This window comes from Mauremys reevesii, linkage group 26 (genome assembly GCF_016161935.1).
Source record: "Mauremys reevesii isolate NIE-2019 linkage group 26, ASM1616193v1, whole genome shotgun sequence".
Taxonomy (NCBI): Eukaryota; Metazoa; Chordata; order Testudines; family Geoemydidae; genus Mauremys; species Mauremys reevesii.
The window spans coordinates 3,742,548-3,769,756 of record NC_052648.1 but is presented as its reverse complement, the minus strand read 5'-3'; the positions used below and the strand labels follow the sequence as shown (position 1 = coordinate 3,769,756).

Sequence of the window (27,209 nt, the reverse complement as noted above, 5' to 3'; positions counted from 1 at the left end):
ATGCCGACAGAATGGCATGCAGCCGAGAACAGGGCGCACGGGGGCTGAGGGTTCCTGAGGCACCCAGTCTCCGAGCTGGGTCTCCTGACTCCGGCTGGCACGACAGGACTACGAATAGCGGTGTGGAGGGTCCTGCTTGCACTCCCGGCTCTAAAACCCAGCAAGGGGGCGGGGGGAAGGGGCTCCAGGGGGATCCCCAACCCCACAAGCCAGAGTCAGGTGCCCCGGGTCTCTGAGACTCGCTGTCATGGGGTGGTTTTTTGTAGTGTAGACTTACCCCGGGCCTCCCTTGGAGTGGAGTCATGCTGGGGTGAGGGAGAGAGGAGGACCCTGGTTTACACAGCTGGGCAGCCTGGGTTGTTAGCGGAGATGCAGAACATCCATCATTCTAGGCAGCTTCTTTTGCAAAACGGTTGGGCTACATGGGCGGGGGGGGGTGTCTTTTATATAATTTTCTCCTCCCCCCCCATGATGTGCAATGCTTTCAGCATCCCCCCTCCTTCACCCTCCCGCTGCTGCTGTTGTATGAGCGTTCCATCACGTGACTCTCCCCCGCTCAGAGGTGGGTGGGACCCGTTTCATTCATAAATCCTCTGGCTTTTAAATCAAAATTAAGGTGCTGGGGATCGTTGGGAGCTCATTGGTTTTCCCCGTCTATGGAGCCCATGAATCGCAATTAGGTGAGTGCCTCCCTACCCCGTCCCCCCGCCGGGATTCCGGCCCGCGGTCAAAGCTGAGGCGGTGGTTGTGTCTTTGCAAACAGAGATGCCTCGAGACTGTGATTTTTCTCTCTCTCTCTTGCAACCATCGGGCGCTTTCCGTGGACGAAGCAGAGTTAAAACAATTGGAAAGGCAGCAGGACCCTCCCTTGCCCGGCTCAGGTGTCCGGCTGAGGAATTGCATTCTCGTGCTGGGGGTGGGGGGAGGAACCAGACAGAGCTGTTGTTTACAGAGGGGGGGGGGGTGCTGCATGCTATTCCTTCGGGCGATTGCGTTGTTTTTAAAAGCTTGATTGGACTTGAGGGTGACCCTAAATGGGGGGGGGGCTGGCTCGCCCCCGTCCGAGCGATGCTGAGAGTACTCAGCACATGAACCCGCTTTCCGTGCACACTAGGGAACGCGAGCAGGTGAATCCTAACAATGCCCAGGCGGGGTCTTCTCGCCCACCGCCAGACAAAGCAGAAAGGCACGTTTGCAAAGATCCCGGGGGAGCTGGGGTGGACAGGGAGCAACTCGGCTTGTGACAGCTTAAAGAGGGGCGAGAAATAGCAGCCGGGGGCAGGGTGACCAGATAGCAAGTGTGAAAAATCGTGACGGGGGTGGGGGGTAATAGGAGCCTATATAAGAAAAAGACCCAACAATCGGGACGGTCCCTATAAAATCGGGACATCTGGTCACCCTAGCCGGGGGCGAAGGTGCAGCGGAGCCCCTGGCTGTGTTTGTTTATTCCACATGCTGCTTCCAGCCCTGGAGCCCAGGGTGAGTTAGCTCCGGGGGGTTTCACCGCTGGGCCCGAGGGACCAGACCCAGATGCCGAAGTGTTTAGTGAAACCACGACCGACCGCCATCATCATCTTCTTCATCCTAACAGGCAGCTGGCGAGGCGTCCCTTATACTAATAAATTAAAAGAAGGGGGGGGGAACCCTTCAAGCCCCAGTCAAAAGATAGAGCATGGCTGGAAGAATTAATGGATTAAGATTCTGATCAGCTGATTGTATTACTACTGGTCCTCTGCGTGGGTGATGCAGTCACTTCCGTGTGGGTGGGTGAGAGAGAGAGATGGGAGTCGATCACTTTTCTGTGGGGCGGGGGGGGGGGGAACCTCCAGGGGTCCTGCTGGGGCAAGCCGGGAGGGGTGGGGGTGGGAAGCGGCCTTGCTTTCAAAAATTCTCTCTTTGAAAGGAGACTGTGCACCAAGGAGGCAGCCCAACCGCCCCATCATTTCGCAATTGATTTTTGACATCTGGTGAGAGAATGTTTAACTATCTGCTGAAATCAGGAGTACAAAGGAAGCAGCGGGGCAGGGAGTCGGCTGAACGTAGGTGCTGGAACGAGGGGGGCTCCGCACCCCCCCCCCCCGCTTAACATGGTTTCCGTCCTATAAAGGGTTTACAGTTTGTTTCAATAGCTCCCAGCACCCCTATTTCTTATCCCCCCTTCCCCTCTCTGAGCTAGATGCTATTTCTGAATTCTGTCCCCAGGGAGGCGAGATCGCTTTCCTTTTTGGCCATGATGCTAATAGCAGCTTATTATTTGTAATGGTCTGTGACAGGAGTCTATCCACCCCTTTCCTTATTAGCGTAATCGGTTATTTTGGTCTGGTTAAAACAAAAAACAGCAAATACGTCTTTGCCTCTATTCACCGTGTCAGCTGAGCTCGATGTTTCTCTCCCAGCTGGAGAGAAAAACGAAATGTCAAGTAAAAACCTACCAGGAATCATAATGTAAAAAAATAATAATAATACAGATTTGTATGTGTTGGATTCATTTGCTAACACCGAGAGAAACCCGCACACAGAGGAATACATACTCAGGTGCAGACACAGAGGGACATATGCACTCAGATCTGCATGTGTATCACACACAATACACAGAGTCACTACACACACACACACAGAGCTGCATGCATATGACACACACAATCTCACAGTACGCAATGAAGGCCATGGACACAGTTCCGCATTCATGTTACACACATTAACACAATACACTCAGAGGGACACACACAGATCTGCCTGCATATTACACTTAGTATGCATGCGTATTATAGACACACCCTACACATGCTTACACACAGACACACATGCATGTTATGTCCCTTTACTGCCTGTCACTCACACCACACGCACGTGGCCACGTGCGTGCACACACTCCTCCTTTACACACCCCTCCCCTGCCTACATTCATGCTCACGTTCTCAGGAAGGAATTTTGCTCCTCTTAAGCCCTGAACTGCTCTGCTGGGAACCCCTTGCACACAGCTCTCCTACCAGACCAAGCAACCCCGGTTGCAACATGGCTGGTGGCACAAAATGGCTCAGAGCTGGCAGGATCAGCCTCCTGGCACGAAGGCGTGTGCACGGGTACGAATGTGTGTGCACATTTGCATGTCTGTGACTTCCCCCCTTTGATCTGTCCATGGTGGGGGTTATTTCACACTCCTACCAGCATGTGATGCCTCTGGACAGGAAGTGAGGAATCTTCCCCTCTGCCTCTGAGCATAGTCTCAGAGGCAGACTGGACAGGTGAACCAGCCTCTGGGGTGAAGGAAGGCTCCCCACACCCACCTGATAGGGGGTGTTAGTTCCCTGAGGCTGGTACAGGGTGGCCCCATTGCTGAGGGAGGGCAGGCTCTGAAGTGCCCCCCTGCTGCCGGACACGGGGAGCTTTGGGATACGAGTTGTGTTCCCTTTTGATCCCATTACAATGGTGGGACAGGTGCACGAGCACTGAGCTGTCCAGGCTACAAGAGTAGGTAAGGTGGATAGATCCACCCATGACAGGCAGACCCCAAACTCACTGGCCTTGCACGTCTCCTCTAAAGCCCCATTGCTGGGGATTGGCCTGGATCTGGAGACCAGTCTCATACACGTAGCACTGATGCTCCCCTGAAGATGATGGGGAGTGCGGTTTGTGCCACCCTATGTCCTCTGGGGAACCAGACCCCAGCTGCCATGCAGTCCCCAGAGAACCCAACTGAGGTGGCAGCTGGCTTGCTGCATACACGGCGCTTTGTGCATGTAACAGGTTTTTGTAGGCTGGCAGAGGAAGCCATCCAAGGTGCTGGTGGGGGTGGATTGTAGGGAATCAAACAGCGCTGGTTGCCTGGCTGGCAGGATGCTCCCATGGCAGATGCAGCCCACCATGGTGTGTTTACTTCTGTTTATCAAAACCTGGGCTGGCCTTGGAGAGAGATGGTGGGTGTGTACGAAGGTCCCAGCGTGGGATCATCATCATCTGCACGATGGTGATATTTAATTACCTAGCCTCTAACTGTGGCTAGGTGCTGTACAGACAATGTTTTGAGACAGTCCCTGCCCTGAAGAGCTGACATGCTCAATAGACTAGACAGAATTATCCCCATTTCATAGGTGGGGAAATTGAGGCATGAAGCGAGTAAGTGACTGTCCCACAAGCGTACAGGGTAGGAACTGAACCCACATCTCCAGAGTCTTAGTCCAGCACCGGAGCCACAGCTTCCTCTCTGTGCTTAATCCACCCATCTCTTGCCAGCTGGCCTGAGCCCTATAGGAACAACCAAAAGGCTGGAGTCACGGGCTCTGCCACTGGCCAGTTGGGTAACCTTGGGCAAGTCATGGGCCTGCTCTGTGCCTCAGTTTCCCCACCTGTAAAATGGGGGTAGTGATACTGACCTCCTTTGTAAAGTGCTTTAAGAGCCACTGCCAGATAAGAGCTACTGGATCCTTGGCTGGAATTCTAGACAGCCAGATTCAGGCTGGGTGTTAATGGCCAACATGGCTCCACAGCAGTTTGGGTCAGGAACTGGAAGATCCTCTATCCGAAGGATACTGGGTCTGTCCAGAGAGGGACTGAGAGGAGTAGGATTTAAGTAGGATGCTGTGGTTAACACCCAAGAAGCATGGGGAGGGATATTTAATTACCATGAGTGGCCAGAGCCTTGGGGCAAGATCCCCTTTGAAAGAGGGGTGCCGGCCACTGGTGCTGTCTTCATGGAAGCTCAGTGCTGCTGGCACTTTGCAGAGAGAGCCTGTTGCCAAACATACCCCAACCTTGCCAGCCACAGGAAACCAAGAACCCTTCCAGTCAGTAAGCACCAGACTCCTTCATTCCTCCTACCCCCTCCTCCTCCCATTCCTGCAGCTCCATCCAGCCCTCCGCAGGGAGATGCCTGGAGCTGGGATATGCTGGAGGGACTTGGGTTTGCTCAGCTCCAGGGCTTCCAGACAGGCAATGTATCCCCTGCCCCACCTTGCAGCCAGTCTTGGCGGCCTGCCCTGCTTCAGGCCGAGGGCTGCCCGTGCAGCCGTGTGTTGTGGGGGGAGAGAGACGCTTTGATGCCCAATACCCTGGTGATGTGCTTGTTAAAAAACACACAGTGAGAAGGAGATGGCCAGAGCCTGTTGTATGTATCTCCACATGGCACTGGAGTCCAGCCATGCTGCACGCTGGAGTGTCTCTGAGGATCCCCGCCCGCCTTGGGTTCCCCAGAGCCCAGCTTGTAGGGGGTCAGCAGCCATTCACTCACTAAAGGCCTGGTGGGCCCAGCCCAGCCCCAGGCTCCTTCCTTCTTGCCCCACCAGCTCTTCCATTCTTCCCCCAGCCCCTGCAGCAGGGTTTCCACCAAGTGTGAAGCAGCCTCTTGCCACGCCCCCCGCCCAGGCCCCTTTCATCTAGGGCCAAACATCTCCCGGGCGGCGCCAGCCCAGGAACCTGTCTCCTTGCAGCGCCCAGGCCAAGACAATGGCGGCCTTGTTCCCCCTTTCTGTCACCATGGAGATGAAATTCCTCCATGATGGGGGGGAAACAGGCCCGACATTCTTATCTGCCTTCACCTCCCTGGCCGCCCCAGGCCCTTCCCCAAGTGGGGGGGCAGGCCAGCCCAGACCCAGCTGCCACTAGGATTGGGGTGGGAGTTTGGCACCAGCTCAAGATGCCCTGGGCATGGGTGACCCTGTCCTAGCATGCGCCATAGGGCTGGCTTTGCTGTCTCAGCCTTCCCTCTCTCTCCCCATTCTGTTCTCTTCCTTTCTTTCCAGTCCCTGATCTCCAGCTCCTTCTCTTTTCCCTTTCGCTGGGGACCCCAGGGTTTTGGGGAGTCAGGGGTTGGGTGGGAATCTTGTTCTCCAGCACAGTCTGAAAGCCCAAATCTCGCCACCCCCACTCAAGACTATGTTGACTGGAGCCCAGGGTTGGATGGGAGGGCAGCCAGACCGTCCCCCAGGAATCTAGAGCCCTGTGCTGGGGGCACCAAGAGAGTATGGCCAAAGGGGCACAGTGAGCGGATGCTCCCCCTGGCACAAGCCCTGCACCCTGCCCTTGGAAGCTCCTGGCACTGACCAGGATGATGATACAGGCAGTTCAAAGCAGCTTTCAGAACTGGGAGTGGGAAGCAGCTGGGATCTCCCTCCTGGGGGCAGGGAAGGAACTTGCTGAACTAGGCTCAGGGTGCATCTCCAAGCAGGGATGGGGAAGAAGGAGCAGCTCCCTGATCTGGGGCCTCCTGCACTGGGGCTGGACTCAAGAGGCTCAAAGGCCAGACCCTGATGCACAGCAGCCACCCCCCAGGATGGCCCATTGCTGGCTAGTCAGTGCCTGGCTCATGGCACTGCTTGGCTAAGAGATTGGTGCTGTTTAAACTCACTAAACTGCTGCTACCTTTATGGGCACCCCTCCTGCATGTTCCCCCTTCCACGGTGAGTGCTCTCATCCATGCATGGGGGAAGGGAGGCAGATGGGAAAGACCCACCCCCTGACAGTAGAGCAGCTAGTGGAAGAAAGGTTGGTCCAGTGGCTAGAGGAGTGGGAAGCCCAGTTCAATTCTTGGCTCTGCCACAGATGCCGTGCGTGACCCTGGACAAGTCTCTTAGCCTCTCTAGGGAGGAAGGCTCAGGTACAGACTTCTGTATTTTATCACCCAAAATCCAATTCAATCCCTGCCTCCCAGCAGGCATCTAAATACCGCCCCCCAGTCCCACCCCCACCATACTCACCAAATATCCCAGAGAAAAAGTTAACTTTGCAGCATGCTCAGGAGTTTAACAAGGCCAGGCTCCACTCGTGCACTGAAATGCAGCCCACTCAGGGGTAGAACGTTAACAGCACACAGCAACACTATACATCCACTTTCAAGGAACTAGGAAAGCAGAATGTAATTGCAACCACTGAACCAGGTTCTCATGCCCCTGTGCTTGTGGAAAGCACCAGCAAGTCTTTAATGACCCTGAGCAATCAGGACATCTTAGTTTCCAATCTGATCCTAAAGAGGGCACCACTATCCCATTGACTCAAAGAAGGGCACCACTTATTGGCACTGAGTCACTCCCACCACTCCCTTCCTCTGCTCTAGGATACAAGCAACATCCACTGACAATTACAAGCTACAGCAGGAGAAGAGGCTACTGCATTTCTCCTCTACAGGTCTCCTCTTCCAGATTGGAACAGGCCTGATTCTACTTAGCTTATGAGAACTGACAAGATCACAGTCTGGTGGCAACCATGAAAGCTACCGTGCCCCTCTCCCTTCTGGAATGTTGTCTGATTCTCTTCAGAAGCCACCCCCGAGCAATTAGCTGCAATGTTCTTCCTTAACATTGGATGTAGGCTCGGGAGAGGCCCGTGGGGTGGTGGCTAAAACACTGCCTGTGAACCTCATCACGATGACAGCGAAAGCAAAGTGCCAGTGCTTCAGTTTAACCAGTTGCAGTGCAAGCCAGAGGAGCCTGGCTAACTGCACTGGAGGGTGACTCTCCAGAGAGGCAGCCTATACCGCTGACCCACTGCCCCAGCTGTGACCCAGAAGGTGGAGTCCAGCTGCCACAGCTGCTCTCCACTCGGTGCTACTTGCAGTGCGGGTTTTGGAGACGTTATTTTGTTAGTATTCCTGGAGACCCTAGTGTGTTAGGTGCTGTACACACACACACAGAGTGTCTAGCCAAAGGGCTCATTTAGCCTCATTTTACAGGACGGCAGCTAAGGCCCAGAGAGATTCAGTGACTCTCCAACGGTCACGCAGAACTGGTGGGAATCAAATCCACTCCCGCCTAAGTTCCAAGCCAGGACCTGAAGCACACGGACAGTTTTCCTCTCCTAGCTGGGCCCCCTGAAAGCCTTTCCCTTACACTGCCACCCTTGCTGAGCCGGGATGGCTGTAAACCAGGACACCTGAGAATGAAAACTCCATGGACCATCACGGATACCCTGAGCCATCCAGTTCTTTCCTTCTGAGCCACTGATGAGAGATGGCTGGAGTGATTCTACAATCACGCACTGTTTCAGCTTTGCTCGTGGTAGCATTGGGGGGGACCCCTACTGAAGAGAGGGCTCTGGGGGCAGCTGGTGGGGCTTCATGCACCAGGCTAGGGTGTTTCAAATGCTAGTGCCTTGTCTACGGGAGGGCTCCTCCCGAGGCTGGTGCCATTGCAACTAGAATGGAGGCCAATTGGGGAGTGTGACAAAATTCCTCCTCTACCTTGCTGGGTCCTGTGCTTATTAGCAGATTTGCTCACCTCACAGATTCACCCTGTGGGTCAGGAAACAGCCCAGAGACCTTCCCCTCTGGTAGAAGCCACAGTCCAGGTCAATTCCTCTTGTGTTGGATCAGGAGTTGGGAGGTTTGTGGGGGGGGCCCAGGCCCACCCTCTACTCTGGGTTCCAGCCCAGGGCCCTGTGGACTGCAGCTGTCTATAGTGCCTCCTGGTACAGCTGCATGACAGCTACAACTCCCTGGGCTACTTCCCCATGGCCTCCTCCCAACACCTTCTTTGTCCTCACCACCAGACCTTCCTCCTGATGTCTGATAACACTTGTACTTCTCAGTCCTCCAGCAGCACCTACTCACACATAGCTTCTTGCACACCTCTTACTCCCCAGTCCCCTTTCTCACCTCTGGCTCCCCTTGGCCTGACCAGAGTGAGCCCTTTTATAGCATCAGAGGGGCCTTAATTAGAGTCAGGTGCTTAACAGCCTCATCTGACTCCTAGCAGGTTCATTGGGGTCAGGTGTTCTCATTAGCCTGGAGCAGCCCCTGCTCTGGTCACTCAGGGAACAGAAAACTGCTTATCCAGTGGCCAGTATCTCTCCCTTCTGCTGTTCCCAACTGGCCTGGGTCTATTACAGGGGCAAAAAGCCAGTGCGGACAAGATTGGAGGGGGAGTTGTGTTTGTGTGTGCATAAGGAGGTGACCTCACCATGAGACTCATCTTAACCTCTGATCATCCACCCTGGGCTGTGGAGGCTGCTGTTTGTGTGGGCAGAGCAGGTTTGCAGGGACAATGCGGGGATGGAACGTGAAAGAGAACTGGGAAACTTGGTATGAGAGAGGAGGCCATGTGGTCTAGTGGTTAGCACACATGGGGGGAAGGGGGCTGTGTCAGGACTCCTGGGTTCTACTCCAGCTGTGGGAGGGGCATGTGGCCCCACCCACCTGCTATCCATGGCACGTCTAGCTCCCATCCCAAAAGGAAAAAGGTGGCCCCAGGACCAGTGGGTGAGACTGGCTGAAGGAACTGCTGGCTACTGGGGACTCACCAGTGAGATGCTGCCTCTCCTCTCCTTCCACAGGGCGGATTGCTGCCTGGGAGGAGCCAGGGCAGAGTGGGAGGCAGTGAATGGGCCAGTAGGGGCAGCTTTCCCCAAATCCATTCATCCCCATATGTCCCCCACCCATTCATCCACCCCTCCCTCCCCGTATACACACCATCCATTCTCGCCCCCGCCTCCACACTCATCTCTCGGGCTTTAACCCATCAAGCTGCCTCTGTGCCTGCCGCCCCCAGACACGCCCCCTCTCTAACCCAGCCCGGCCCCCCGCCCCGGCCTTGCCCTTGGGCCCTGTTTAACCCCACCCCACAAGCCCCGGGGAGGGGGCCGGGACTAAGCGCCACCCGCCGCCCCGAGTCACTTTCACGCGTGGGCTCGAGTCAGGGCTCTCGGCTTGCAGCGGCTGGGTGGGCGGGTGAGCTCATGGAGCCGCGTGGGGAGGGGGCGGCTTCATTCCCCGGGGCTGGAGGCGAGGGGGAGCCGGTGTCTGCGCCGCAGAAGCCTGCAGAGCACAGGGGCTGGCGGCTTCCCTGCCGGGCGGAGGATGAGCAAAGCCCCCGGCGGGCTGGAGCAGGCAAGAGGAACTGGGGGGCAGGGAACCGGGGGGGTGGACCGACCCCATCACACCCCAGTGTTAGGAGCCCCCTGACTCCTACCAGCCTCCGGACGATCCGCCTCGGATCCGATTCTTCCTCCCTTTTCTAATTCGATTTACCTGGGCAGGCACTAGCCGAGAGGAAGTGCGGGGAAGGGAGGAGACGGTGTGTGTGATGGGGCGGGGGCTGGACACAGGCAGCATCCGATCCCCCCCCCCCGCGATTGGTGCTGCCGCCCCAGCCCGTGTGAACGGGGGGCGGTGAACCGGGATCAGATCCGGAGCGAGGCGGGGACGGACCTGCCCAGCCCAGCCCCAGCGCGTCCCCTTCACTTCTCGCCTCCACGTGCGAGATTTTCATTCTTTTGTTCCCGGGGTGTCATTTTTGCCTCTTACTCTTCCCGACTCCCAGGAGGACTTTCCAGCTGGGACAGACCATGAGCAATGACTTGACTGCCTGGGACAACACGACCGAGAGCACAACGGTACGTGCCCTAAGGGGGGTGGGTGGGAGATGGATTCCCCCCATCACTCCTGGCCCCTTGCCCTCGGGTCCCCTGTCCCCCCCCACCTTGCACTAGGCTCCCCATGTGAGTCTTTGCACCTGCCTCCTTCCCAGGCAGGAGATCCAGGTCTGAGGCTGTTTGAGCTCCATGCAATCGTGGTGGGTAGGACATCCAAAGCCCCCGGCTTAGCTCCGTCTTTCCCTCCCCGGCACCTCCTGGGAAGATTTTCTGCTCAGGAAGCTGGAGGGGATCTTCCCCTTGTGCTCAGGAATAGGGGGGAGACAGATCTTCCGGTGGACATCCCAGCAGAAATCACTCCCTTGCTGTTCTGGCCGGCTGCTCAGGGTGTGGGTCTGAGAGCAGTGGCAGAGAAAAGGCCAGGGGAAGCAGCAGGCTGGGAGCTTTGGTACCTGTCGATATTATTCTTTGGGGGTGGGGTGGGGTGGGGTGGGGGAAAAGGGAGAGGTCATTTAACAAAGCTCCCCTGTCGGTGATAGACACACCCCTTCCTCTGGGGGTCAGTGAGTCACACACTCGGGGAGGATTTTGAAAACAGGACCAGGTCACTTGGTGATCCATGAGAACATCAGCAGCTAAGCCACCGAATGACGATCAAAGTTCATGCTCTAGGGCCTTGGACAGGCATTTGTCCTCAGGGGTCAGGAACCCCGTTAACTCCCCCCCCCTGCACACCCACCCACCCACCCACCCACCCATTATGGGAAGTGAGGGCCTTTCTGTGATGCCCTGGGTACTGTCCTACCAGATGGAAGTGGCCAAGAGGTGGGATTCTGTCCTTCTGTCTAGCCAGGTGCAGTTCCCATTTCCCTCAATCCATAGAACCTAATAGCAAAACTCCCCGCCCCCCACTATACCAAGGCCCTGATTCGGCCTCATAAGAACGGCCAGACTGGGTCAGCCCAAAAGTCCATCTAGCCCAGTATCCTGTTTTCTGTCAGGGGCTGATGCCGGGTCCCCCAGAGGGAATGAACGGAAGAGGCGATCACCAAGTGATCCATCCCCTGTCGCTCATTCCCAGCTTCTGACAAACAGAGGCTGGGGACACCATCCCTCCTACCCTGGATGAGGATGGCACCAAGCTGGGGCAATCTATCCCTGCTTCTGGTACCTGCTGTTAGTCTCACTTGCACCATGGCCTGGTGCTTAGGTAAAGAGGAAAATAAGCTTAAACCCCCCCCACCCCTACCCCACAGTACCTCACCCAGGTACATCCCACAATCAATGGACATTGCTGGTGAAAGGACTGCAGGGCTGGGCCTTCTACCTTCCATCCATCGGTCGTCGCTCTGATGAAGGACTGGGCATGCTGCCCTGATGGTTTACAGACCCCCGAGGCTGGGATCAGGGGAGGGATTGATTCTGTGCATGGTTTTGTCAGCTCTGCTGGGTTACAAAGTCACGCTGCGAATGGAAACACCCCACATTGGGCGTTCTCCACCTGCTCTGCTGCTAATCATTGGTCTGTGCTCACGGGGACCAGATCCTGGTCTTTGATCAGAGTAAATCCAGATTGGCTCCGATGATTTTAGTGGGGTCACTCCAGATTCACCCTGACGTAGCTGAGAGCAGAGCCTGTCTTACATGAGTGTTAGTCGAGGGAGCGGCCAGGGGTCTCCAGATGAGGGGGCTATTCCAGCTTATGCTGGAGTCCGGCCCCTGCTCAGATCTTGTTCTGTATCCACCCCTCCCTCCCCAGGGCTAGCCCACCCCCCAGGGTATTGGGCACTCCCCTGCCATGACATCAGAGCAAGCCCGAGAAAGCCAGTTGGCTGCCTGTGTCATGTCACACAGCAGCTCCCGCCCAGCACAGAGCGCCACCTGCAAGCGGGTATTTTCAGGGCAGGAAGAATTCGTGTAGCCAGATTGGGAGGCGGGTGGCGCATGGTACTGGGGTCACTGAGTGTCCTGGGGAAAGAGGGATGAGAGGCCAGACTCTGCCACTGAGAGAGAGACTCAGGGGGAGGAGTGAAAGACAGTGGAGCCAAGGCAGAGGAGAGAGAGATGATGGGGGTGAAGATACCCAGGGCCAGGCGAGTGGGAGAGGGAGCCAGAGGCCGTAAGACACAAGGGGAGCCGCAGCAGCAGCCGCCCACTCAGCAGTGGACATCTGCTCAGTGACTGCAGCAGGGAGTTTAAGAGCTTGCAAGCAAAGTCCGTGAGTCATCCACCTTCATGCTGGGCCCTGGGGAGATGACTCCGCAGGAGCCACGGAGGAGGGCTGGGCCCAGATGGGTTCCTAGAGCTTAACTAGGTAGATGCGTGTCTATCACGACGGATGGATGGGTGGGTGGGTATGTGGTGGGGGGGACAGACTGAGGGAAGGAGGGGTGGATATGTGGGGAGATGGATGGATACACAGATGGGTGTGTTGGGGAAGGGAGGGGTGGATGGATACACAGATGGGTCTGTGGGGGGAGGGATGGACCGAGGGAGGGAGGGGTGGGCATGTGAGGGGAGGGACAGACCAAGGGAGGGTGGGGTGGGTAGGGAAGGAGGAGTGGGTATGTGGGGGGAGGGAATGGACAGAGGGAGGGAAGGAGGGAGGGAGGGGTATGTGTGGGGATGGGTGGATTGATGGGTGTGTGGCAGGAGGAAGTGGTGCATGGATACACAGATGGGTGTGTGGGGGAGGGAGGGGTGGATGGACAGATGGGATGAATATCCCATCATGCCTTTCTCCGTCTCTGCCAGGGCAGGGGCTGGAGCATCAGGCTGGCTGGGCAGGAGGCCGGGGTCCCCTCCCCCAGACCATGTGTGATTCCTGGTACCCCCAAGATTCTCCCTTGCACCAGGGCAGCTGACTGAAAGCTAAGCCTGGCCCAGCTTGCCCAGAGTCCCCCTGGGCAGCAGCGAAACCCTCAAATGTCAGGGTAGGAGACAGACCAGGAATAGCCGGGGTCACCCTCGGCTGTCTGCTCCTGCTGCTGCGCTGCAGCCTGCGGATGAGAGCACCGGGATTCAGTTACCGGTCCCCCCCGGCCTCCCCCCGCTGCTGCCACCAACTGCCCTCGGCCCAGGGGAGTGGCTCCCGGGGGCAGGGGACACGCAGCTGGGGCTCTGTCTGTGGCTGGTTATCATCCCATTTTCCAGCTGAATTAAAAAAATAGTCACGTGACTTTGGTTTCCTCCTGACATCACGATGCGTTGCCATGGCAAAGGCACCCCTGTCACCTGACCAATTTAATGTTACATTCCTCTCCCCCGCCCCCTTGGCCTCACCTCCCCTGACAGCCCCAGCGCTCCCCCCCCCCCCGCACCTCAGCTGTCACTTCCATCCGGGAGAGGTCCCCCAACTGATCCACGCAGCAGGGATGGGCTAAATGGGGGGAAGCCCCAGTGTCCCCCTACCCCCTGGGTTTGGATTAAGGGTTAATGGCCTCGGTCTGGGATGCAGGACTCCTGGGTTCTATCCCCCGGTCTGGCTCTGCGGGAAGAGTGTGATCTAGTGGTTGCAGCAGGGGCTGGCAGTCAGGACAGCTGAGTTCTAGCCTTTCTGCCCACGTGCCCCTCCCCACCCCCTGCATGCTGCCTGCCCTCAGTGCATGCATGTCCTTGGCTAGGGCCCAGAGGATATGGGAGGTGAGATCCAGCCAGACTCTGTTCCCAGGAGGGCACGTGGGGACAAAGGAGTGAAGGGAGGTCAGTAGGGATCATTGGGGTGAAGTCAGGTCAAGTGAGTGCTCCCAGGATCGTGGCTGGGGTGAGACTTTGGCCCGGGAGGAGTTGCTGTTTCCTAGGAGTGTCCTGGCTGCAGCCCAGTGGTTGGGGGTCGGGGGAGACACTGGGAGCAGAGATCAGTGGATGAGACCCCTGGGAAATAGCAGCCATCGCTCTATGAAGCAAACATGCCAGGTTTGGGGATGGTGGTGGAGCAAACTGGGGTTCTCCTAATCCAGGAGCATCAGCTTTCCGAGATAAAAGCAGCCTCTCTAGCCTCCAGTGAGCATCTCAGTGCAGAATGGTCCATGCACGGCCAGCAAGGACTGGACGCTGTCAAAGATGGGCCTCTGCTCTGCCTTCCCAGCTGCCCCCATGAACCCTTCCACACACACTTGCACACTGCCATCTGCTCATGCCACAGGCGTGTTTCACCCACTGCCGCCCAGCTGGGAGGGGGGGCGAGGAGCTGTCTGTGCCAGCTGTCGGAGCGTGGGCCCTGCTACCCTTGCGTGCCCCAGGCCTGTGAATGCCTTTCCCATGCAGCCACTGGGGAGGCACCTGCCTGAGCCCAAGGGAAAGCCCCTGTGCCGGGCTCCCCTGCACCGCCGGTGGGAGTGCGCCGGCCCCGTGATCAGTCTGCTCTGCCCGCAGACAGTGCCCAGCGAGGTGAACACGCAAGATGGGTATGTGCTGCTCCTCGTGCTGCTCTCCATCTTCATTGGAGGGACCCTGGTCCTGCTGTCCGGGATCCTGATTATCTGCCGCCGGTGCTGCGAGACGGACCGCAGGCACTCCAGGTAAGGGGTGGGGGGGCTCTGCCATGCGCTGCACCACCCACAACCCCCGGAGCCCGTCTGCTTGGGTCGGAGTGGCCAGAACTTCTGCCTCAGTGCCTACAGTGCCCCCTGGTGGGAGAGGCTGGAACTGGTGTAGCTGGGAGCTTGGTAGCTGAGATCCCATTTTCTCTACAGTGACTGGTCCAGCACCAAACATCTGAGTTCAGCAATAGCATTACCATAAAACAGTGTGAATGAAGGGGCTTCTGATCAGGATCCATCATGGCTGCAGAGACACCAGTGGAGCAGAAGAATTTAATTCTCTTGATTAGCAGCTCCGTTTCGCCCAGTGACTAACAGCCCTGGCCTCTGAGCGGGAGAGACGGGGAAAGCACCTCTCCCAGCTGCCAACGGCTTGAAGCCAAGCCCCATACTGAGCCGTCCATTGAGCCCGGCGCCTATCCCTGCACCCAAGCTGGCACCCTTGTGCCCTTGCACTGCATCCGCCCAGCCTAGCATCCCGGACCCGCGCCCTTGCACTGCATCCGCCCAGCCTCGCATCCCGGACCTGTGCCCCTGCACTGCATCCAGTTCCCAACCCAGGTGCCCCTGCATTTCTGCTCTGCACCTGACCCAGCACCCCCAGGCATGCACCCTGTACCCAGCCCAGCACCCCAGTTCTCTACATCCAACCTGAGCTCCCTGTCCCAGTCCCAGCCCGGTTCCCATAGACCACAGCCATCCCAGAGACAAGCGGGTTTTCCTAAAACAGATTAAATCCCTGAGCAAAGGCCCGGAATCTCCCACTGGCTCCTGGGAAGAGAGACCCCCCACAGGGCTGCCAAAGTGAGATGCCCCAGAATAGCCTCCCCCTCCCCTCCCAGGGATAGCTGGACTCCAGAATCCAGTCCTAAGATCCTGTGCATGGAGATGTGTACATAACGTGTGTGTCCTGTATAGGCCGGAGCGTGGTGTGCATGTGTGTGCCATATGGGCTGGTGTGGGGTGTGTGCCATACAGACCGGAATGTGTGTGCAATGTACGGACCAGCACATTGTACAGCCTGGTGTGGACCAGTTTGGGGGTGCTGTGCAGCCTGGCTGTGGGGTATGTGTGCACGGTGCAGACTGGTGGTGGTTTTGCACGTGGTATGGACCAGCAGAGGTGTTGGGGTGTGCACCGTATGGACTGGCGTGGGTGTGGGAGCATGCATGTGCCCTAGAGACTGGCGTGGGAGCAGTACCAAGTGCACCAGTCTGTGAATGTGCAAAACCATCCCAAGTGCTGCACCGCACCCACTCCCCTGCCAATAGGGCACGTGGCCTGGTGTCTGGCTCCCTGTCTGTGTGCATGCTAGAGCAGCCCTGGCACCATTGGCTTGCAGGGTGGGGGACACTGAATAACCCATCTCCTCTCCTTTCTGTCCATCCTTTGCCCCCTCCCCTCTCTGGGCCCTGCTCCCTCTGTCCTTCTCTCTGTCCCTCCCCATGCGTCTGTCTCTCCCCCTCCCTTTGCAGAGCCAGTGATGACCCTGAGAAAACCAATACCACCTACCTGGATGACTCTCAGCCTCCGCAAGGTGAGCGCCCCCCCCTCCCCCCCAGCCCGCCGGCCCAGCCCCAGCCCTGCCCATGGAGATCAGCAGGAGATGGTCGCTAGGGCTGGATGTGTTGTCATGGAAACCGTTTCCCTACATCTCAACCCCCATCCCGTGCAAATATACCTGCTGTTCACTGCGGAGGGAAGGAGGCTTTGGCTGCCCCCATGGCACTGAAGGACAGGGGTGTGGGGAGTCCCAGGAGCTGCCGTCCTAAAGTCACTGGGGCCCTCCATGCCTCCCCCTGCAGCCCAGACGCCGCGGCCAAGCCCTGGGGGCTGTTCGCTCCATTCAGCTGCCTAGCGCTGTTACTAAGTACCCGCCATGGTGGAGCAGTGCCCCTTGCTGGGAGGGGCCAGGCACATATATCCCCTGCCGGCTTCCATAGCCAGGGGCAGGAGATCCTGAGCCTGTCCCCTCCCGCTGCTGGCTGGGACCTGAGGGCGCTGGCTCACGGGCTGGCCCTGGGTGGAGCGAGTTTGCCGAATCTCAGCCCAGGTGCCCGTGTCCCACACCAGCCTCCCAGCCGTTGGCACTAGCTTGTCCTGCTTCTGCCCTGCGGGTCGGAGGTTGCCAGGCTCTCACCCCCTCTTCTCTTCACATCTCGCTGCCCCACAGCCGTGGGGCTGCCAGCCTGGCCTGCTCCCGAGGCTACTGAGCCAGCCGGCCCCTGTGCCCACCAGAGGGGGTTCCCCGGCACCCCCCCACGCCGGGTGAGCGGGGTCTGAACCTCCCCTCCCCTGTCTCCACAGAGATCACCATCAAGGTGGACGACCCAGACTGCCTGTCGGCCTCCAGCTACCGGGATGTGGAGACAGAGCGTTTCCTCTCGTCCAGCTCCTCCACCGGACGCCGGGTCTCCTTCAACGAGGCCGCGCTCTTCGAGCAGAGCAAGAAGACCCAAGAGAAGGGGAGGAGGTATGGGCAGGGGGAGGGGCTGGGGGAGGGAAGAGGGGTGCAGCGGGCAGAGGGAGGGGGTAAAGGCTGGGGGGAGGGGAGGAATGGAAGGGGTGGGTCAGGTTTGGGGCATGGGGGAAGGGGTGTGGGGGTATGGGTCAGGGTTGGGGGTGAGGGAAGAGTATGGGGGATGGGATGGGGAGGAGAGGAAAGGGTGGGATATGGGTGAGGTTTGGAGTAAGGGGGTGTGGGGGTACGGGTGAGGGTTGGGGGGAGGGAAGGGTATGTGGGGGAGGTACAAGGCAGGGCAGGAAGTGCAGGTTCCCCAGGTGGGCACTGAGCCGGTGCCCCCTGCAATGTGGGGTTGTCTGTCGCCCAGCCGGATGGCACGGCCCATGCCCCGGCTCCATGGGGACAACGCGCTCTGAGGGGCAGGCTGAGGGACTAGGCTGGGCGAGTGCCTCAGGTTGGGCCCGTCCTGGCATGTGGGACCCTAGCCTTGGGGGCACCGGGGTTGAGGGGAGCCTTGGGAGCAGGGGGCCAGCTCCGGCGACTCCCCGTCACCCAGTGCCCGTGGCAGGTACACGCTGACCGAGGGGGATTTCCACCATCTCAAGAACGCCCGGCTGACCCACCTCCACGTCCCGCCGCCCGCCCTCAGGATCATCACCATCCACGAGTGCGAGTCGAGCGAGAACAGCCTGGCCATGTCGCCCCGCCTGCCCCCACCCAAGCCTGGCCTCGCTATCTTCCAGGTGAGCCAGGGTAGGGCCAGAGACCGCCCCTCCCGGGGGGCAGGAAAGGGGGGCAGTGGGGGCCCCTCCCAGGGGGGCAGGAGAGGGGGCTCTGGGGGCAGTGAGGGCCTCTCCCGGTGGGGGCAGGAGAGGGGGGCTCTGGGGCCGGTGAGGGTCTCTCCCGGTGGGGGCAGGAGAAGGGGGCTCTGGGGGCAGTGAGGGCCTCCCGGTGGGGGCAGGAGAGGGGGCTCTGGGGCAGTGAGGGTCTCTCCTGGTGGGGGCAGGAGAGGGGGGCTCTGGGGGCGGTGAGGGTCTCTCCCGGTGGGGGCAGGAGAGGGGGGCTCTGGGGGCAGTGAGGGCCTCTCCCGGTGGGGGCAGGAGAAGGGGGCTCTGGGGGCAGTGAGGGTCTCTCCCGGTGGGGGCCGGAGAAGGGGGCTCTGGGGGCAGTGAGGGCCTCTCCCGGTGGGGGCAGGAGAGGGGGGCTCTGGGGCCGGTGAGGGCTCCTCCCAGGGGGGCAGGAGAGGGGGGCTCTAGGGGCAGTGAGGGCCTCTCCCGGTGGTGGCAGGAGAGGGGGCTCTGGGGGCAGAGGGCCCCTCCCAGGGGGGGCAGGAGAGGGGGGCTCTGGGGACAGTGAGGGCCCCCCTCTATGGGGGCAGGAGGGAGGCTCTGGGGGCAGAGACGGCCTCTCCCGGCATGGGGTAGGAGGCACCTTGGAGGCAAAGACAGCCCAATCCCACCCCAGCTTCTGCCCTCTGACCCCTCAGTGGTTTCTCTGTGTCTCTGTCCCACAGCCCCCAGGGGGCGCCCTGCCCCAGACAGCCCTGACCGCCCACGCCATGTGCCCCAGCTCCGCCCTGCCTGGCGACACCTACAACTCCACCGTGGACACCAGCTTTGCCGAAGCCAGCCCATCCATCTCCTCCTCCTCTGGGGAGAGCCCTTCGGTGAGTGCCTCCCCTTCCCCCCCGGACCGGGAGGGAGATCACAGCACCCGTGGGTGCTGGGGGAGTGGGGGCAGGAGGGTGGTGGGGGTGGGGACTCTCGTAGCCCCTTTGCACCCCACACAGACTCGGCATGCTCTGGAGGGATGGCTTAGCAGGCCAAGCATCGGGTGCCGCCCCCCTCGGCTGTGGATCCCAGGCAGCGCCGGCTCAGCTCTTCCCTGGCCCAGCTGGAGAACAGGGAAGGGGGCGACTGTGTATCCAGCCCAGGAAAAGCCAACGCCCCTCTGGCACCGTGTGGGGGAGCCCTTGGCCAGCTCCCCCCTCCCCTTGCCTGTTGTGCTGGGCACTGCCTGGTCCCCTCCCTCCCCAGAGGTGGCTGCATTTCTATAGTTATGTACAGAGTTAAGCATTTTGATGGTCTTTGGGAGGCAGGGGTTTTAGTTGGGGTAACCCCCCTCCTCCCGCAGCCGGAAGGTTGTGGGACCATCCCAGTCTTTATCACAGTGTATGGACCCCCCCACACACGCTGGGGGACCCTCGCTCTGCAGCAGGGTGAGCTAAGACCCCTTTGCTGGCGCCGAGGGGAATAGACCAGAGTGGGCTCTGCCTCCCACTCCCCTTTGTAGGCCCATGGGGGGTTGGAGACTCCTGCACTCAGTGACTCCGGGAGCGGGACGGGGCGGGCGGGAGCTCTGAGGGCATTGTTCACGGCTGGCTGCCCAGGCGGCCCTGGCATTGTGCGTGTCCGCTGTGCCGTGCAGGGCTCCCTGCCGCCCCGTCGCCTCCAATCGCTCTCTGCGGTGCCCACCCCTAGGAGTCACTCCTCCCCCCTCCCTCTGTCCCTCCCCTTCCCCCGCTCCCAGTTTGAAGGGGCCGCCAGGAGTGCAAAAGGCACCGGAGCAGGCAGCGCCGGACCCGGGGAGCCCCCGCCACCCCCTCCCCAGGGCACCGTGCTGCAGTTCTTCACCCGCCTGCGGCGTCACGCCAGCCTCGAGGGAGCCAGCCCCTACTTCAAGATCAAGAAGTGGAAGATGGAGAGCAACCAGCGGGCGTCCAGCCTGGACACCAGAGGTAGGTGCCGCCCCCCCCTCAATCCTCGCGGGAGTGAGGGTCAGTCCTGGACCCCGGAGGTAGAGGCCACCCATCCCCCACCCAGTTGAATCCAAACTCAGGGGCCCTGCTGAGCCTTTGGCTTCTCCCCAGCGGCTGCCAGCCACAGGGGCCAGCGGTCCCAGAGGCAGAGGTGCTCGCTTCCGTGCCCCCTGCCCAGCTCCCATCCCCTGGCGCCCTATGGGAACGGCTCCCGATCACTGCCAGGTGCTTCTGTCCACGGCCACCTCCCCCATCGGGAGTGGATCCCACAGCCCCGCTGGGGCCCTGGGGAGAGCAAGAGCCAGATCCCCAGTGGGTATAAATCCGCAGAGGCTCCACTGAGGCCAGTTCTGATCTGCCCCAGCTGGGTCCCTGGCACATTACTGTAGGCGAGTGAACAAGCCAGAGGAGATCAGCCCTGTCCAGAGGGGTCAGAGTGGTTAGCCTGGGCGGGGTCCATTACCCAGCATGCCCAGGGCGTGACCCCCATATTTGCCATGGGAGGTGCTCGGGGTGGGGGCTGTAGGATTAGAGCAGTGAAGTGATCCCTGGAAATGGCCAACGAACGCAGCAAAAATAACCCAGAGACCATTTTGCCTTGTAATTACGTCCCCCCTGCTTCTGCCCCCACCCCCCCAGCCCCTCCCCTCTCCTGGTGCCCCCCCTAACATCCCCCGCTTGCCTTTGCCTGCCTTTCAGGCTCACCCAAGCGGCGTCAGTTCCAGAGGCAGCGGGCGGCGAGCGAGAGCATGGAGCAGGAGGACAGAGACGCCCATCAGACGGGCATCATCCAGTACATTGCCCGGACAGACGACATAGCCTTCCGCCCCATGGCTGGGCCCTTCCTGCCATCCCCCTCCAGCCCCCCACCCTCTCTCGGCAGGTATTTTTCAGTAGATAGAGGGGATAGGGATGGCTGGGGTGGGGCAGTAGCCCGGGGGGGGAATGGGTGGTCTTATTCCCAGATGTCAGTGTCCACCCCCAGGAAACCAGGTCATAGGCAGAGAGAGATTTCAGCCCCCATTCACAGTCTCCTTTGGAAGGGCCCTGTCATAGGGCGCTCCCGCCCCCCCCCCCCCCCCACTTCAGGCACCCTCCGGCATGACAGTAGCGCCTGCCTCCGTTTCCCCTCATTTCAGCCATAACAAGCACCCAGTCTCTCAATGTCCCATGCAAAGTTGCACCCCTGGGCGTATTTTCTTCACAGGCATGTACAATCGTCCAGAGTGTGCTCAGGGTGAAACCGGCTCTCCCACTTCCCACAGTAAAGCAAAGGAAGATACTGCAATTTTCCACACACCCTCTCCAGGGCCATCACTTCCAGGTTCCCCCACCTGGGAGTCCCCCAGCGCTCAGTGCCTGGTTCCTCTCTGCTCTTGTTCCAGAGCCCCCCTGCCCCTCCCTGCAGTCCATCACCCTCGGAGTGACCAATCTCATGACTCCTTGCCAGCCCCCTGGCTCTGATTCTGCAGCTCAGGGAGGGCACAGACCACCCCCTTTGCTGTGCTCCTCCCATCTCCCCATGCCTGCCTCTGTGTCTCTCCCTTTGCATGGCCCACCTGGTGCACTGGCCTCTTATTTCTTCAAGGGCCAGTGTCGCCCCATGACAGCCCGCCCCCGTAAGTCTGGGGTGAGGCCCCCAATCCACCCAGGGAGACCTGGAATTCTCCCTCAACAGCTCTGGGGCAGCAGCTGCCTGGGAGGTGTCATTCTGGGTGCAGGGCAGGGGAACGGGCTTGGCAAGGAAAGGGACACTGGCCAGCACAGGGTGGGCAGCAAGAGGATGGAGCCGGATACCACCCTCCCTCCGGGGTGATTGCCCCCTGGTGCTCTTAGTGCCATCAGGGCCAAGCAGGGCAGAGACGGTCACTCCCTTTGCCCGGCTGTAAATGTTGGCACATGGAGCTGCGTGGCGGAGAGTCAGTCCTGCCCCAGGCCAAGGCCAGGACAGGTGTGGGATTGGGGCTGTCTCCTGCTGCATCTAAACCCCAGGGTCAGCTGGAGAGATACCCAGGGCAACCTTTATCCTCTGCCTAGGCCTGGATGGGGCAGCAGGGTCAGAGAGGGAGGGGGGAAGGTGGGGTGGGGGAGATGGGGATAGGGGCAGAGGGGAAGGGGGCTGGTAGTGGGTGTGTGGGGACCAAGAGGGGTGGGAATTTCTGGTTGCAAGGACTTGCAGTTGGATTGTAAATGAAAATGTCCCTGGAAGGTGCCAGCCCAATGCTGGTCCAGCGCCTGCCTGCTGCTTCTCAGGGCAGCCCCTCTGCCCTGCCTGTGCTATAACATTAGTGGGTTCTGCCCCCAGGTTAGAGCCAGCAGAGGCGGGCGGGGGCAGCGTCCCCGAGGCGCCCAGCACAGAGCAGCAGACCATCTACCACGACATCTGGAGCCTGCGGGCCTCCCTGGAGCTGTATGCCTCGTCCGAGCAGAGCAACGACCAGGACTCCGTGCGCAGCGACGGGGGCGACAGCGTCTGCTCAGCCGGGGGAGGCTTCCCCAGCTTCCCCTCTTCCCTGGAGGAAGCCGAGGGCCTGGATGAGCGGCCGTGGGCCCGGCCCAGGCAGGAGAGCGCGGAAGCAGAGCTGGGCACACGCAAGCTGCTGCAGATGGACAGTGGCTACGCCTCCATCGAGGCGCCGAGCCGGGCGGGTGAGGACGGGCGCCCCAAGGACCAGACGGCCTCGGAGAAGCGCATCTGCTTCACCAGCGCTGGGCGCAAGGGCACCATCTTCGAGAGCTTTGAGGGGCACGAGCCTGAGGAAGAGGAGGAGGAGGAGGGGGCGGTGGGGGGGCCGCTGCCCCACAGCCCCCTGGCCTGGTCCCCCTATGGGCAGATGTTCCCAGCCCGGGACGCGCTGCCCCGGCGGGACTACAGCATCGATGAGAAGACGGACGCCCTCTTCAACGCCTTCGTCCGTCACGACCCGCAGTTCGACGACTCGCCCCTGCGTGCCAAGCACCGCTCCCGCACCCACCTGCGCAAGCAGTGGCAGCGCTCCAAGCAGTACAGCGACCCTGGCGTGCGCTACCCACCCGCCCTGGAGCGCCACCGGACCCCGCTGCGCCGAGGAGACAGCCTCAACTACCCCCCGGACAGCCGCTACCACGGCACCCTGCCCCGCATCATCAGCGCCGAGGCGGCGGGCGAGGCTGGGGACGGCTCCGCCATGGCCGACGCCGACGCCAAGATCCAGGTGATAGAGGAGGAGCCGTCCGAACTGGCTGGGGACCCCAAGCTGGCTTCCGATCCCTACGACGAAGACTGCCCTGGCAATGGCCAGGGCCTGGGCTGCGTCCCCCAGCCCCTAGGGGCTGAGCTGATGGACAAGATCATGGGGGGCCTCGAGGACAGGCTGTACGGGAACTTGAGAAAATCAAGAGAGAGTCCGGAGTGTCTGGTGGCCGTGGCCTCTCCCGACCACAGCCCCGTCTAGGGGACAGGGGAGCAGACCAAGCTCGCTCATCCACTGAGTCAGGCTTCAGGGCTACAACCCCTTCCACAGCTGGCACTGCCACCACGTTCAGGGCGTTCGAAGGGTGGCGGGGGGGGGTACGGATCTGCCTGTACAGACGTGCCCCATGCGAGGGGATCGGGCTCTGCCTGGACGTTCCCGTCACCTTAGAATGGTCCAGGGCGGGGGGCAGGCTCAGCCCACCCTGTTTGAGTCTGGAGTGGGGGGTCCACTTGGATGTACCCACTGCATTCAAGGGCTTTGAAGGGCACAGATCTGTGCAGAGGTACCCACCCTGTGGGCGGGATCCTGGGGGACACAAATCCACCCAGATGTACCTGCCCCAGGGTCGTGGGGGGCACAGATCCACCCAGACACACTTGCAGTGTGGGTGGGTTCCAGGGGGCACAGATCCTCCCAGACCCACCTGCCCCATGGGTGGGGGAATCCCCGGTGAAGCAGCCCCTACCCCCAGGCAGGCCTGGCAGCCGGAAGGGGTTGTTACGGAGGCGAAGAATGTTTGCCAAAGCAGGTGACTCTTGCACGGCCAGCAGGTTGGTTTTAAAGAACCTGTACTAATAACCCCCAAACTCTTACCTCACGCCGTAGAGCTGTGTAGCACATATGACCCCCCCCAATCTTGGGTCACGGCCCCCTCCCCTGCACACCCCATGCCCCCCACCCTCCTCTCTCTCTCTCTGATTTTTTACAAGCAATAACGTCTCTGTCCGGAATCGTCCTCGCAAAGAAGGGACTGGGGCTGGGATCGGCGGTGCTGGGAGTGGAGGGGAAGGGGAGATGGGCCAAGCCACCCCTGGGCTGGCGGCCTTCCCCTCCTTTTGATTTTGTCCACACTGAAGGAGGAGGAGGGCAGCTCTGAAATTGCTCGTGGAGGGAGGAGTCGCTGGGGGCAGCAAAGCATGGGGGGTGGGAGTTTGAGGGCTGGAAAGGTGCTGCCCCCGTGCCAGTCACTTCCCTCCTCCCACCCTGGGGAAACCTCAACCCAGGGCAGGGCTCATGGGCTCTAAGCTGGATGCTCTGGTGCTAGGACCTACGGGAAAGGAGGTACATGGAGCAGCTGGAGAGGGGGCCCAGGGGGTGATGGGCCATAGGAAGGAAGGGGGTGTGTGTGTGAAGCTGAGGCTTCCAATCGGACAGGCCCTTCAGCAACTGCTGCTAGAAAAATCTCATTCTCCAGGTGCCAAATTGAGGGTGGGACAGACACCCATACAGTGCCATGAGGGGGCAGGAACTAGAGCCTATCCCAGATGTCACTGCTTCCTGGGGGGGGGGGGGGGAAGCTTGTTTCCCATTCCCCCAAAAACTAATTGGCTCCCCCTCCCTATATTACTGGGTCCAAATGGGAGAAGGGCCTGGAGCTAGCATGCAGGGGGAAGGGGGGGAGAAGAGGGGAAGTGGTGGCAAGATGGGGCAAAGGGGAGTCAGATCTCCTAACTTCCCTTCTGCCCCCAGCAACCTTATACCTGGAAAGCCAAACCCCCCCACCTTGAAGTGCTCCCCCCTGTTCTCCCCCAGGGAGCAAAGCAATGGGCTTTATTTATTATTTATTGATTTTTATAGAACTAGATGGATTTGCTGCTCCACAGGGGGGCGGGTTCAGCTTTTTATTGGGTTTTGTTCATGTCTCAAAGGATGAGAAGCAAAAAGCTTTATTATCCCTAAGACTCGGTCAGCATAGGGGAGGGGCAGGGCGGGGTGTGGGGGGAGGAGACGCCAGCCACATGTGTATTCCCCTCACACACCTTGGTGCTCTGGTCACCCCCGTTCCCGGCTGTGCTTCGACATTTGCATGCGATCGAAGAGGCCGGGTCATTCCTCTGCAGAGTCTGTCCAAAGCACTAACATGAAACCACAACTTAGCCTTTTTAAACCTATAAAGAAAGACCAAGTGTTGAGAGTTTGCCCCGCTTTGTTATTGCCTAAGTGCCTTCCTCCAGCCCCCCAGACACGGCCAGGGCCGGCCCCTCGGTGGGCCATTGTAAATGACAGGGCCCATGCTCCAGTGGCCTCCTGGGCAGCGTGAGGGGCACCAGACGGGCTCTCAGGGCAGGGAGCTGATGGCAGAGGCATTCGAGCTACGACTAAAGAGCCAGGTTTTGACAGGAAGGAGGGTGAGTCTTGCCTGGGGTGGGGCCCCTGGAACTTTCCAGCCTGGTGGGTCCATTTGCTCTTGCTGTCATTTACCCCACTACCACGTGGGGGCTGTTCTGCTCTGGGGTGAACTCTGGCCCCTTAAACCCGAGGGGAGGGCTCCTTCCGCAAGACCCATTTTACACAACCCCAAATTCCTGGGCCGGAAGCAGGGCTCTGGCCTATGCTCTGGGGTTCAGACTTGAGCAGCCCAGGCCCCTCCAGCCAGCAGAAACTAGGGCGTGCACGTCCCCTCTCCCCTGCGACCCCTTCCAGAGCAGAACACACCAGCATCGGAAGCAAGCCCTGCAATGGGGGCCTGGGCGCACAAGGCCTCTGTAGTGGCTGAACCTGCCTTTCTAAGGCCGACCCATCCTAGCAGAGCCCGGTTTGACTGTTGGAACGGAGCCCAGCGAGGCTCAGGGACTGACAGCTCCTTCCAGGGCTGGAGGTGAACACTGGGCGCTCCACTGTGGGCCCAGCTCCCCTGGGCTGGGGAAGGGGCTGCCCTCTCCAAGAAGCTGGCGACTGCTGAGCGCCACAGCAGGAGCTAGATGGGCAGGACGTGCCCAGCACTAACCCCTGGGCACTAGCAGTGCAGCCGCTGAGGAAAGGTGGAGGGTGGGGACAAGACTCAGCAAAGGCACCGGAAGCCTAAATTCATCCATTGCCTGAACACACGGAGAGAAGAGCTCTCCTCCTCCAGGCAGCCAGAGCCTGCAAAGGGGGAGGGGAGGGGACTATTTACACTGCCCTAGACCAGGGGTTCTCAAAGGTCATTGCACCACAACCCCCTTCTTACAACAAAAATTACTGCATGACCCCAGGCAGGGGGAGCGGAGCCTGAGCCCACCCAGGTCCCACTGACAGGGCCAAAGACTGCCCCGGGCACAGGGGCGCGCCAATGCCCCAGAGAGTGCGGCTCAGGCTTCAGCCCCAGTAAGTCTAAAGGCCAGCCCTGGCGACCCCCTGAAAAGGGGGTCACAACCCCCAGTTGGAGAACCGCTGCGCTAGGCCCATCGTGCAAGGTGCAGGATAGATGAGCAGGATTCCTGCGAAGAGCAAATACAGGGAGGGCCAGGCCCAGCTTTTAGGGACCAGCTGCCCTGCTACCTCATCCCTGATATGGGGACAGCCCTAGGCCCTCAAGGATTCAGCAGCACCACTGCTCCCTACAGCTGGCTCAGGGCAGCTTTGGCATCAAGAGCAGGCACAGGGTGTTCCCTTCAGCACCAAGTGGCCAGTGGGGTGCATTCTGCTTGAGGGGCCCACCTGCCACAGCCACCGCAGCACAGACCTAGTCTTAGCCTTGTGCTACAGGCTTTTCCACGCCGGAGGAAGCCAGAGAGGAGAGATGTGTCTCTACTCCGGCTCAGGCCTGGACTCTCCCTGGCCTGGCACGAAGCAGAGAGCTCCTGAGCAGGGTGGGGCTGGAGACACCATATGCATTTGGGGACCAACCAAGGGCATTGCTAGACTTAGGGGGAAGCCAATGCTCCACCTCCTGAGCCTCTGCCCGTGCCACTCCAATGCCTTCAATCTAG

General features: G+C 60.0%; 1 protein-coding gene across 9 annotated transcripts; it reads left to right on the top strand.

Annotated features, from left to right (window-relative positions):
* The first annotated feature begins 655 nt into the window (after positions 1 to 655).
* Positions 656 to 25,432, top strand: LOC120391648 (CACN subunit beta associated regulatory protein). Of its 9 annotated transcripts, none has more exons than XM_039515559.1 (10): positions 656 to 680; positions 10,248 to 10,320; positions 14,674 to 14,819; positions 16,316 to 16,377; positions 17,148 to 17,313; positions 17,873 to 18,047; positions 18,818 to 18,970; positions 19,834 to 20,041; positions 20,762 to 20,945; positions 22,368 to 25,432. In XM_039515559.1, exons 2-10 carry the CDS (start codon positions 10,273 to 10,275, stop codon positions 23,494 to 23,496), a joined length of 2,271 nt encoding a protein of 756 aa, XP_039371493.1. In that variant the 5' UTR covers positions 656 to 680; positions 10,248 to 10,272; the 3' UTR covers positions 23,497 to 25,432. The 9 variants fall into 9 exon arrangements, with proteins under 9 accessions (XP_039371493.1, XP_039371492.1, XP_039371489.1 ...); XM_039515558.1 differs by lacking the exon at positions 656 to 680 and adding an exon at positions 8,932 to 8,959; XM_039515555.1 differs by lacking the exon at positions 656 to 680 and adding an exon at positions 8,958 to 9,010.
* The last annotated feature ends 1,777 nt before the right edge of the window (positions 25,433 to 27,209 follow it).

Bases quoted from the DNA above. Each gene is read 5' to 3' on its own strand.
- LOC120391648 (XM_039515553.1), top strand. From the start codon at position 8,973: ATGCGGGGATGGAACGTGAAAGAGAACTGGGAAACTTG. The intron at 17,314-17,872 runs GTATGGGCAGGG...TGCCCGTGGCAG, and splicing joins ACCCAAGAGAAGGGGAGGAG to GTACACGCTGACCGAGGGGG. The intron at 18,048-18,817 runs GTGAGCCAGGGT...TCTGTCCCACAG, and splicing joins CTGGCCTCGCTATCTTCCAG to CCCCCAGGGGGCGCCCTGCC.